The sequence below is a fragment of the Mercenaria mercenaria genome, chromosome 1, assembly GCF_021730395.1.
Source record: "Mercenaria mercenaria strain notata chromosome 1, MADL_Memer_1, whole genome shotgun sequence".
Taxonomy (NCBI): domain Eukaryota; kingdom Metazoa; phylum Mollusca; class Bivalvia; order Venerida; family Veneridae; genus Mercenaria; species Mercenaria mercenaria.
The window spans coordinates 49311582-49324589 of record NC_069361.1 but is presented as its reverse complement, the minus strand read 5'-3'; the positions used below and the strand labels follow the sequence as shown (position 1 = coordinate 49324589).

Below are 13008 nucleotides of genomic sequence, written 5' to 3'. Positions count from 1 at the left end.
TCTCCGGATTCCCACAGCCAGGATGGAACTCACCTGTGTACAGTAGGAAAGAACAGGTATATTTTCAGACTAAAAAAATCTGATACCCCAGTCACACATACGGCACGGATAGCTACGACTAGCCAAGGGTAGAAACGTAGTAATCCGTATCGACCCGTACCTCAAAGTAGTAATCCGTATCAATCCCTACCAACGTATTCAAGACTTATCCCAGCTTGCATGTTTCTCCAACTTTTGAACATGCATAAAACTTTGAGCAATCCGTACCCATTTGAGCGTGACTTAAGTCCAACTTGGTTGAAGCTTATACATCCATAGTTAAACGTACTAAAACGTAGTTATCCGTAGTGAAACGTACCTAGCCGTATTGATCCGTAGCTGAACGTAGTTATCCGAGGCTGCCCGTACAAAAGCGTAGTTCAACGCAGTTTACCGTTGCCAGGTGCAGTTAAACGTAGTTAAACGTAGTACATATTCGCGTCCTGTATTTTTTTCCCCGTTTCTCACCATTTTTCCATACTAAGACGTACTGCTCCGTACTTATCCGTGTCCGCGCCACCACAGACCAGTCCAATCCTCACCGTACCTCAACACACGGACATATCCGTATGTGTGACTGTAGCTTGATGACGAAAAATTTTTAAAAAGCGTCAAAATTTGTAGTATTACGTTGAAATGCTTTATGACGGAAAAGTCTAGGGGCGTGATACTGGTTCGTACTGACTCCCAGGATCACTTACTTTAGCAAGATCCAGTGATAATGTTTTTATCGCAATTATCAGCAATTATCATCGCCCTTTACCATGGTGCTTATCCTGGCTAGGCATATATTTTATTAGTGGTCAGGGAAGCGGATCTTATCAATTTACTGATAGAAGGAATCATAGCTTAATTATATTACAATAGCAGTGATTCTTGGCAATTCTTGGGTGAAGGAGTTAGCCCGATAGACCCTGGAGCCCCTATGACAGTGCAGGTTTGTGTTTCTCTATATCCAACAATGGAAAAACATTGGCGGACCATCATTTTCAAAACATAGGTGTTTTGCTATCGTTTATATGTTGCTGTCAGTATTGGTAGTCAGCATTATACAATGTATTTTTAGTTGACTTGTGCCAGTGTCATACAATCTGTCTGTCAGGTTCTAGTCTAACAAAGCAAGATCGAGCAATGTGTGTATACTTACAATTAACCTCTCCATATTTACTTATTAGCCAGGGAAGCTGATCCCGTCTATCCGCAACTGCGCTGATTGTGAAAATTAGCAATTATAACCGCCTTTGTCTATAGTGTTTATCGTGGGTTGGGACATATTTTACTATTAATTATTTTTTCAAAGGGGTTAAAGTCACACTGACACAATTATAGGTTTTGTGGCGACTTTCAAGCTTTGGGTGGTAGAGGAAGACCCAAGGTGTCCCTCCGTGCATTATTTTATCATGGGCGGGCACTTGGCTAGAAAAAAAAACAAGGAAGAATATCCAACAGGGAAAGCCAAGTTCAAAAATCACAGCCTCCCCAAAGACACACAAGAACAACTCTCGCACACCACACACAAAACTGGACACAAAAAGACAAAACAAACAAATACAGGAACACAGTGGGGCACCGCCTTAGAACGGTCAGTGGCAAAACCACCACTTGGGAGCTATGGTGCACCTAACCTCACTTTTACCCCCATCATGTTCCAAAGTCACAAGACAGTGTAAATAAGTAATCCCCGCCAGGAGAAACCCTATTATATTTTTTTTTTTTTTTGGATTTAACGTCGCACCGACACATGATAGGTCATATGGCGACTTTCCAGCTTTAATGGTGGAGGAAGACCCCAGGTGCCCCTCCGTGAATTATTTCATCACGAGCGGGCACCTGGGTAGAACCACCGACCTTCCGTAAGCCAGCTGGATGGCTTCCTCACATGAAGAATTCAACGCCCCGAGTGAGGCTCGATCCCACATCGATGAGGGGCAAGTGAATTGAAGTCAGCGACCTTAACCACTTGGCCACGGAGGCCCCAGGTGAAACCCTAACATACGTAAAGGCAACAGAAGGTATGTAATGTAAAACACGCATGTACTCAATGCCTTTGCAGAAGACAGAGCAACAAGGGAAACACCCTTAAGGGCCCGACGAAACAGGCCAGAAGACGGAAATCAAAATAGCTCAGTCCTGGTGGGATTTAAGAACTACTAATCATAGAGTCCTCCGCCTGATCCGTCAGACACAATCAAAGAGGAAAGCGTAGCGTCCAACTGTAAAAGGGTTGAACACCAAACATGCGGTGTGTCTCAAAACAGTTGGGTCATACCCTCTTTTCATAAAACGTTTAATTACTTTACTAAATACAATTAGAAAATTGCCATAACCCAAATCTTACGAAGTTTGTAAACCACATCCCCATAAAAAGCGGGTTTTGATATACCTTCTCGCAGAAGTGATTTTAAATTGCTGTTGTATTTGAAAAATCAAATCTGAATTACGATAGTAAAATTTGGAAAAGTTTTATACGTAATTTATAATAACGGTAGCCCTGTTGAAGAAACTTTTTTGTAATAAAAAAGTTACGTTCAATGAAATCTTCTACATGACTACACGCTCTTGCAAACCGAATTTACTGAGAAATATATACCCCATAAGATGTAGCCTGGAGTACATCTCCATCCAAAATGGGGGAAAATTACAATACTGAAATTAAAATCATCCCTCTTGTCATAAATGTTGGTATGTATGAATTTGTCGTAAATAGAGAGATGTAAATCTAGAAATGAAGTAGTATTATCCGAGTTGTTAGTTTTATTTAACTGCAGCTCCCTGGGACCTTCTGTAAGCATGGTGGGTGGCTTTCTTATTAATGATTAGGGAAGCAGATCTTGTCTATCCACTCATTGAAGGAAGTGGGGCTTTATTTTATTGCGAAAGCAGTGGATCTTTGCAATGGGACTAGGCGTTAATTTCTCAAATATAGGTGTTTTTCTTACATGTTTATTATCACCTTTATATGACGGATCGTAGAAGTTGTTTGTTGATGACAGTATTCATTATTATGTATAAGTAAAATAATATGAAGTTTTCTCGTTTTGTTTATTTCTGTCTAATATCATAAAACAATAATTCAAGGATGTATTTTAATCTACCAGTTTCAATACGTTACAGTTTGAACTTAATAATATTTAATTAGCTCTTACTATTAAGCACAAACTTGATTCTGTGTCCCAAAATACACCTTGATCATTTGTACGAAATTATTCTAAATTACTTTATAGACAGAACAGGAAATTATGGCGTGTTCGCCTTTGATCCTCACCTGATTTTATTTACAGAAAGTACAATGACCTTCTCCATGACTTAGAGTTATAAACCAGACAACATAAAAAAGAATTATACCTTAAAAGTAATATTGATCATGGAGTTACGGGGCTGATTTATGAACATTTCATGTTCTAGTAACATTTCAGAGAAAATGTTTCGCTTTCTAAAGCAATTGAACAACATTTTTAACTATACTTAAACTATTTGTTTCATTACAATATAAAGAGACAGTAAATTATGCAAGTACTTTGAATTTAATTTTCAAAAGAATGCGGTGGCGTTTAATGAAAATTTACTTCATTCGCTAAATTTTTCAAAGTTTTGTAACATTAACGTTTACATTTTTGAAAACGTATTTTAAATCTCTTAACATTAAACTGTTCATAGAACTATAAAATGATAATACGTTGGGGATTGAAATGTCTTTTCCGTCATCATTTTTGAGCTAGGTGTAACGCCCTTTACTGCACTTTGCACAACGCTTCCTTAGTTACAGATGTTTTTAAAAAACAAAACTCTTTTACCACGGTAAAGCATGCAGGAAATAGTACAGAGGATTTATTCATAGTCGTAAGCCTTGGTCCAATATTGATGATGGGTAAGATTTCATTCAAATAAGTTATATTTATTATTTTATAGTCGTAAGGGCTAAAATCCGTTTCCAAAACGGAGAAAACTGAGTAGATTTATTTACTTTCTTAATATTATTATCTTTTGAAGATTTTAGCGATTTTTTCATAGAGAGTCATATTCCGCCATGAGTTACTTCAAAAGTTATGCACACAGTGAAACTGAGGATGAAATCGGATCCAGCCAATAATTACACGATTCTTGAACAAACAATTAACAATAGTCATAAATATTCATATGATTACAGCCAATATTGTTGTGCAACTATGAAATAAAGCATTCTTACCTATAAAACATATCCCTCCTATTCATTGTAAAACAAACTTAAACCTATTTTTGTAAAACGAACTTAAAAATTGAGTATTTATTATTGATTTTCTCCCTTTGACTGATAGTTTGTTGTCTGTTATAAGCGTTCACTATTCTTGTAAGTGCCCAAAACGACCTGTAACTAAAAGCCGTACAATGAAATGAAATATACTTTTGGCTTTAAGAATCTCAACGGCTGTAAAATATGTTCCAACGAAAGAACTTACTTTTCAACATAATAAGGCATGATGACTTTTGTCTCCCATCCCAGTTAATATATCTGACCAAACATGCAATATCCACGAAATGAAGCTTGTATCCATAAGCAATTTAAATGCATAGCATATAATCTAGACTACATTACCACCAAATAAAACGAACTATTTCTAGATTTCTAGATAACTCTGAACGACTGCAGCACCTTGACACTAATCTAACAACCTGCTTATGTACCATAGAAAACATGAAATATTAGTATAATGCAAAGATAAAGCCCCTTTAACGAACACATTGATAACATCAATTTGATTCAAAGTGGAAACAAGTAAATTCCCCTCGAAAAGGACGTCCAAGAAATTCATGGCCCATGACAAATATGAAGTTTTTAATTCATGAAAGGGCAATAAATCTGGTGTTGATGTCTTGATTCTGATTAGATTTACTTTAGTAGGACAACGTTAACACAAAAATATATAATATCAACAAACGCTTATGAGCTATAACAAATATATCAGCAAAACATGATCACTTTACAAGATCAGTAAACACAAACACCACGTATCAAATAATCACAAAGCAAAAGCAGTGGGTATACAAAGCATGCAGTTTTACTCATTTTCCATTAGAATAAGTGTGACTTTTTAACTATGTGTTCTTTATATGGTATCTAAAATGTGGCACAAATTAAAATATTTGACTTGTTACATGCCCGCATCTATGTTAAGCTATACTATTCAACTATTCTAAATATCCGACCAACAACCGGTAATTTTCATTTTTACCTCACTTTTTATCTGTAAACTAAACAATGTCATACGATACCTTCTAGTGATAAAATACAAAAGAGCTGGTAATAGTTACCGACAATTTTCCTTTTTGGTCAGTTTAGATTCATAGAACAAGAGCTGTCCATGAGATAGCACGCTCGACTGTCCGACAATTTAGCACTGGACTTTCGAACAAGGGCTATAACTTGGAATGACTTACGTAACTGAGTTATTTTATTACAATAATCATAACCAATTAAAATGTTATAAAAGAAACTAGCATACCCTCTTTAAATTTGCAAATTAAAATAAGGACCATACTTTTAATTCGTTTCAACCAAGAGTTCTTTAACTTTGTTATGCAAGTACGCTTGATGAGAAGGATGTCTTGTGTGTTGTTTCAATCCAAGACATAATTATTACTGTTACTGAGACACAGCTTGACAGTTGTAAGTAAAATTCTAACCAAATCGAAAAAAAAAGAACATGACTTACAACAAATCCAACCAATCGTTATCCAACTTGATTATTGCAATATGTCTCAGTATGCCTGATGACTGTGTTTTTGTTAAATTTCAATTCAATACATATAATTGTTTCCGAGTTTTACGCAAAACTTTAATTGAACATTCTAAGTTAAGGTAGATCTGCACGTTCGGATCATTTTTTTTCTACAACGTAGAATTTAATTTAAACCCTGATTTTTCAAAACTTCAGAATATACTTAGAAAATCTGGCAAATACAAAAGAAAGGGCCGTGTGTGCCTGATGTTTTCGCAAAACAGATTTGAAAAAAAATGAACCTCACGCAATAGGAGTCTATGGGAAATAGAAATCTTCTATCGTGTAGATTAAAATGAAACTTCTCATAGTTGTAAATAAACCTATAATCTATAATTTGTTGAAATAAAATGTATAGGTCCGCATGTGCTTGTTGTTGATATATTTGCACATGATTTAAGAGATCCGCACATTTTAAGCTGATTTCAAGCCATTATTTGGCATTATTTTAACGTGTCAAACGTTTTAATATTAGTGATGTTCCGATTGTCGCCGACAATCGATTGTCGATCATTTAATGAGCCAAAGTCGCCGGAACGACGTGTCATACGCAATACCAAGGATAACTTGGATAATCGATTATTTGACACTATTGCTAGTTTTAAGCCTATTCGGGAGTTACGCGTCTTTTTGGTGGTATTTCCTCTTTAGGTTCATTTCTTTTCCACTCTTCAAAGCGGAGGCAAACCATACTGCATTCGATCAAAATAATAATGCAATCAAAACTATATTCGGAAATTTCCCCTACCCAGGGAAGTCTTTACCACCAGTGTGGAAGTAGTTTGGATTCTACAAGATTTGTGAAGGTGCAGCAGTGAAAGAAAATTTTAAAAATGGGGATTGTCGTTTGCCGATTATGCCGTAAAGACCGCAAATAACGGTACCCCTCCCACGTTCGTAATGTAGGTTGATTTACTTCACAGTTTCAATCAGCATTGTGCTTCTAGATATTTTTAATATGCAGCTGTATAGATGTGTGATTTTATAAACAAGAAATAGTTATAAATAGAAAATTAGAAATAAAAAATTGGAGGGCACTGAAGTTTGAACCAATAATAAAATGTACAAATAGGGACAAAAATAGCATTTTTTATTGAGGTGTGTTAGGTCTGACAGCATGATCAGTTTCTCAGGGAGTCCTGATAGTCACACAGACGTTTCGGTGCAAATCATATAAAAATGCCGCATTATGCCTCAATAGATAAAAACTACTTTTTAATTAGCCACATTGATATGTGCATACAAGGGCTAAACGTTCAAACACACATTATATCACTCCTGCTAAATATATGTTAATACAGTTAGTCAAGTGAGGTAATGGTTAATACGTTACAGAAGGTTCAGTGTTAAAGTCCGATTATTTTCCGATTAATCGCTCGGAAGGCCTTCCGATTATATCCGATTAATCGATTATCATTTGCTGTCCGATTATCATCACTATTTAATATCATATTTTAGCTTTAGAAAGATTGCCGTTCTCATAAATTTACTCATGAGGAACCATTAATTCATAAAATGATTTTCTTTTCTGTATGCCGAGTCTACAGTTACGCCATTATTTCCTGTTTATCAAACGCGCAGAACTACTTTAACAAGTGAATAAAGTATTGTCATGCAATACAAAGTCCCCTACTAGAAGGCATCTTATTTTCTCTACTGCAGTATAACATAATGAACTGGTATATGTCAATGATGTATAAACAATATTGTACTATATATACACTATGTTATAACAAAACACTTGGATTAAAATTTGTATATACATTGTATAAAAACAATAACAGTTGTTTTCATATGGCATTTTTTGGCCGATTATCAAAAAAGATATGATATAAGTTATTTATAGTAACCACAAAGAGAACTTAATCCTAAAAAAATATCTATATAATATAAGTCCACAAGAAACTCTTTACCAGGTAGAGATAGGTCAAAATACACCTAAACATTTGATGTAACATGCATGTTTTACCACAGAAAACTGGTCTCGATTTTTCCCTACGGCCAGTAATAAATAAGTTACAATATAATCTATTTATAGTAAGGGACGTAATTCTAAAAACAAAGGTGCCTCATGGTGGTGAACATTTGTTCCAAGTTACATCAAAATCCCTTCATGCATGAAGAAGAAACGCTCCGGACAAAGTCATTCTTGAATTTGACTTTTGACCTCTAAGTGTGACCTTGACCTTAGATCTAGGGACCTGGTTTTTGCGCATAACAATCCGTCTCATGGTAGTGAACATTTATGCCAAGTTACATCAAAATATCTCCATGCATGAAGAAGAAACATTCCAGACGAAGTCATACTTGTATCTGACCTTTGGCCTCTATGTGTGACCTTGACCTTAGACCTAGGGACCAGGTTCTTGCGCGTGGCACTCCATTTTATAGTGGTGAACATTTGTGCCAAGTAATATTAAAATCCCTTTAAGGATTGTTGAGTTACAGACTGGACAGGTAAAAAGCTCTTATGGCCTTTGACTTCCAAGCGTGACCTTGACCTTGCAACTTAGGGCCGGGTTTTGCGCATGACACATTGTCTCATCCAGGAGAATATTTGTGCAAACGGATATCTAAATCCTGTTTTGCATGACAAAGTTGTAGAGTGGACAGGAAAAAAGTCCCATTGACATTTTAAGCTAGGGTTCTTGGTATTGCGTATGACACGTCGTCTCTTCATGGGGAATATTTTTGCCAAGTAATATTAAAATCCCTTGATTGATGACAGAGTTCTGGACCGGACAGGAAAAAAACCCTATTGACCTTCGACCTCCAATTGTGACCTTGACCTTTGAGCTAGGGATCCGGATTTTTGCGCATGACACGTCGTCTAATCATGGGGAACATTTATGCCAAGTAATATTAAACTCCCTTCATGGATGGCAGAATTATGGACCGGCCAGGAAAAAAGCCCTGTTGACATTTGACATCCAGTTGTGACCTTGACTTTTAAGCCAGGGGACCGGGATTTGTGCATGACACGTCGTCTCACCAAGAGGAACATTTGTGCAAAGTGATAATAAAACCCCTAATGAATGACAGAGTTATGGACCGGACACGAAACAGACACTGTTCATGCCATGTTGACATTTGACTGCCAAGTGTGACCTTGACCTTTGAGGGAGGGTTTTGAAAGTTGTGCATGACACATCGTCTTATTATGAGGTACATTTATGCCAAGATATATTAAAATCCCTTCATGGATGGCAGAGTTATGGACCGGACAGGAAAAAAAGCCCTGTTGACCTTTGACCTCCAATTATGACCTTGACCTTTAAGCTAGGGGTCCGGGTTTTACGCACGACACGTCGTCTCATCATAGGGAATATTTGTGCCAAGTAATATTAAAATCCCTTCATGGATGACAGAGTTATGGACCGGCCACGAAATTGCGGGAAAAGCGCATTCCTATAGTCCCCGAAACTGGTTACAACCAGTAGGGGACTAATAAAGGGTCCTAATAATGGTTTGAAGTTAATTCACCTATATCTAACTTTGTTATTTCAGTACGTCTGGTGACTGGAAAGCATTGTGTGAAGTTTCAATCTAATACATAGAGATGTTTCTAGTTACATATCAATAGTAAGTTGCAATCGAAAATGGGTAATATTTTTTATAAAATTCAACCTTGAACATTTCAGTAGGTTTGGCGACTAAGAATCAGTGTTTGAAGTTGCAACTCGAAACATGTTATGAGCTTGCAACGCAACTTTACCAAATGTGTGACCCAACGGCGACGTCATGATGGGAGGAATTGCTCTCACAAAAACAACTTGAACTTGAAATAATGTTACACTGTTAAAATACTAACTTTGGAGTGCTATCCATTGTCGGACTGTTATGTTTGTGTTTGTATCTAGTAAAGGCGATGGTATATACAAATATATAGAGATAGCAACGAGCAATATTACTTACGATTTTTGACCATGAACCCATTTACTGATAAGTTATTGCTCTATATGGAAATAGATAAACAAAATAAAAATTATCCTTAGCAAAATATTGTCTGAATTGTTCCCCTCTCTTGCAAAATGACATTGCACATTTACAGTCTGAATGAAAGAAGTAAAATGTGTTACTGAAGTATTAAAAGATGAAAATAGCTCCTTTTTGCTTCTTGTATGGAATAAAACCGCTTTCTATACAAATCAAATATTTTCTTTGTTGTAGTTTCTTCTCATTATCCTTCAGACCGACTTCTTACAAAATCAGTTCATTAGAAGTTCAGTTGAAAACTTCCATAATAATACTTGCATTGGGTTCTTTATTCATATGATTATGTACAATCTACATGCTACATCTGACTAAATTTGAATAGCTTTGTTGCGAAAGGTTAGAAAGTTTCATGCGATTGTCATATAGGTTCTCTACATGATTGTTATAGGTAAACAAATTCTAGTTAAAATGTTATCCGAAATATAGGAGTGTGTTGAAGCATAGGAACTTTTGAGGTTTAGTGCATCATTGACTGTTCCAATGCGGTACAAAAATGTATTACTTTAATTGCTTTGTACTTTAATAGTTTTGTTCTTGTTTTCTGTAAATCTTACTTTGTCCATATACCTTGCTGCATATTTTAATGATATACATATTTATATACACACTGCTTCAGAGCTAGTGGTCGGGTCTGCAGTCTTTGAATTGGATCTTCGTCTTTGCTTGTTTCCACGTGTACCACATACATGCATACGAGTTTTAATAAAATGCTGATTTCTTGTATAGCACATTATGTAGCATCCCGTTTTTATATTCTTATGTTCAGTTACCATGCTGAAGTTTTACATATTGGTTACGGACATGCATTTACGTTAAGTTAACAAATAAAACTCACCTATTTTTAAACAGTAGCATGCAATAACTGTCAACACAATTACCAGAAAAAGTACGCCTGTAAAAGCAAAAAATAGTGCACAATGGAAATATATATTTTTAAAGTTAACAAATCACCAAGCAAATGTTAAAATGATAAGTCATGTATATTATATTTTTCGCTGAGTAAAATTATTAGAAATCCTTACGAGAGTAAGGGATATAGAGTGTTTAACCTACAAACAGATACATTAGTTTTCATAGAATTGTAGAAGTCTGATAAAAAGCTGCATTTGAATAGCTAAACAATTGATGCTGAAATAGAAATAGACAAACAGTACATTACCATTGTTACACAATGCAGGTATGTATATGCTTTTTGCACATTTTGTGACCTGTTTTCTATGACATATCTAGCAAGCCGTAGAAATTCAAATAAAATTTCAAATTGTTTTGACGTTGAATGAAATAAATTAACATTATAATTCGACAAATGTTATAATTTAAAGCCCGATTGAACGCATAGCATCACGGAATTTTCAGGTGTATTTACAAACAAGTAATTATAAGCTCGCAAAATATCAATATAAAAGAAATTATTTTACTACCTTGACTGATTTGAGAAACATAACAGACTGAATCACCATCAGCACAGCACTGACTGTCCAAAGGGTGTGTGTACATAAACTTATAAATTAACAAAGTTTCATAAGAGCAGCTATACAAAAAAAGAAAGAAAAGAAAACAGGTTAACACTTTAAAAATCTTTGAGTGCAACCTGGATAATTATACCACTCTGCTTATTTGCCAGATTTAGATCAGAAATAGATCATAGATTACTACATGAAGTATCTTAAATATGCAAATCAAATATACAACGAAAATAATTATAGACTATACCTTCGTGGTCGTGTCTAACAGTTATATTTGTCACACAACCTCTGCTATATGATTGATGACTGTAAAGAACAACACAGTAAAATATTATAATACTTTCTCAATCGCATATACATTAATTTTAATAAAGATATTATAAGTATCATAGTAGTGTGAAATATATCAAATTACTTTCAGTATCTAAAGAAAAAGCAAAGGGTTGTAATAATGCATTTTGCTTTATCGAATGTGTTTTTCTAAGTTTTGAAATGATAAAACTTACTGTTCGGTAGATTTGAAATTAACGACGCCGTAGTCGTTCCTAACATATCTGTCTCCGCATGGTTCCGTGCATGCACTATCTAAATTAAAATATAAGGAAAAATAGTTACAGCTGGCAATTCTTCTATCACGTTTATCGGTTGAATGAAGAATGTTTGTTACACAAACATTTAAACAATTAAATTATCCAATTATTGTATCAGCTTTTAAACACTGTAAAGTTCAACAAGTACATGTACATATATAATAGAAAAATAACACTAAAGGATCGCTGAACTGACCGCATTTAAAGGAAAACATACACAAATCTCCACACATCTTTGACTGACCAAACTCCATTTGTAGACATTATGAATTTATTTGAGACATAAGACAAATCCACGATGGACCCTGATATAAAATGTACCATTAATTAATGTTTAAAGTCTTACTTTATTACCTTTCGTGCATTTTAAGTTCTTTCTTTGGCAGACGAATACGTCTTTGCCTTGTGTGATTAGGCAAACTGGCTCTTCTTCTAAACTGCAAAGTTCCTTAAAGCGACACATGTCAGTAAGAAGCATAAGCTGAGAAAAATCTGTTTGATTTAAATCATAGAGATTTTCCTGGTTACAGTTTCTCGTAAGTAGTATTTGTTTCGATTGCACCATCTCTTTATTTGAAGCGTTCGGTTCTGTAGGTTGTGGAGCTCCACAGACTGATGACAAAAGAGCTTGCAAAAAAAGCAAAACCTACAAGCAAAAAACAACAACATTAAGCTTACTATAAAAGCGTTCATATACTACAAAGCGACTGTGAGATCAAATTGTGGCATATCGACATTAATATAAGAAATCACAACATACACTGCTCGTAATATTGGCAAATGCAACCAAATAATTTCCAAATAAACGACACTCATATGTATAATGTTAGTTCTTTTATCAGATATAGGAGGAGACAAAAATGTAGAATTGTCTCTATTTTTCATATACAAGTTAAACCAATACGATATTTGAAAATAATCATACCTATAATAATTAACACATCGAGATGGATTTCATTTCTCAAACAGTTATACATTATACAAATACTAAGTAGCTAACACATTTTAGCACTACGGCTTACATTTATGAGTTCAAGCAGCCGCCAGGACCTTCTCTTGTATATTCCTCTATTTGATGTACCATTTTCAAGAATGTTTTCTTTAGACTCCCCTGTTTCACTTCCGACCTGTGTAAATAGATGAAGGCGTTTATCAAACAAT

General features: G+C 35.2%; 1 protein-coding gene across 6 annotated transcripts in view; it reads right to left on the bottom strand.

Annotated features, from left to right (window-relative positions):
• Positions 1-13008, bottom strand: part of LOC128558199 (uncharacterized) — a 79671-nt gene that overhangs the window by 44169 nt on the left and 22494 nt on the right. For 4 of the 6 annotated variants that reach the window (XM_053547035.1, XM_053547040.1, XM_053547044.1 and 1 more), the window contains exons 8-13: positions 12870-12974; positions 12202-12493; positions 11764-11842; positions 11505-11563; positions 10627-10683; positions 9792-9847 (exon numbers count right to left, since the gene is read on the bottom strand). In XM_053547035.1, coding sequence (XP_053403010.1) covers positions 9792-9847; positions 10627-10683; positions 11505-11563; positions 11764-11842; positions 12202-12493; positions 12870-12974 — 648 coding nt within the window. The remainder of the gene's footprint in view (positions 1-9791; positions 9848-10626; positions 10684-11504; positions 11564-11763; positions 11843-12201; positions 12494-12869; positions 12975-13008) is intronic. The other 2 variants (XM_053547051.1, XM_053547056.1) reach the window with 2 other exon arrangements.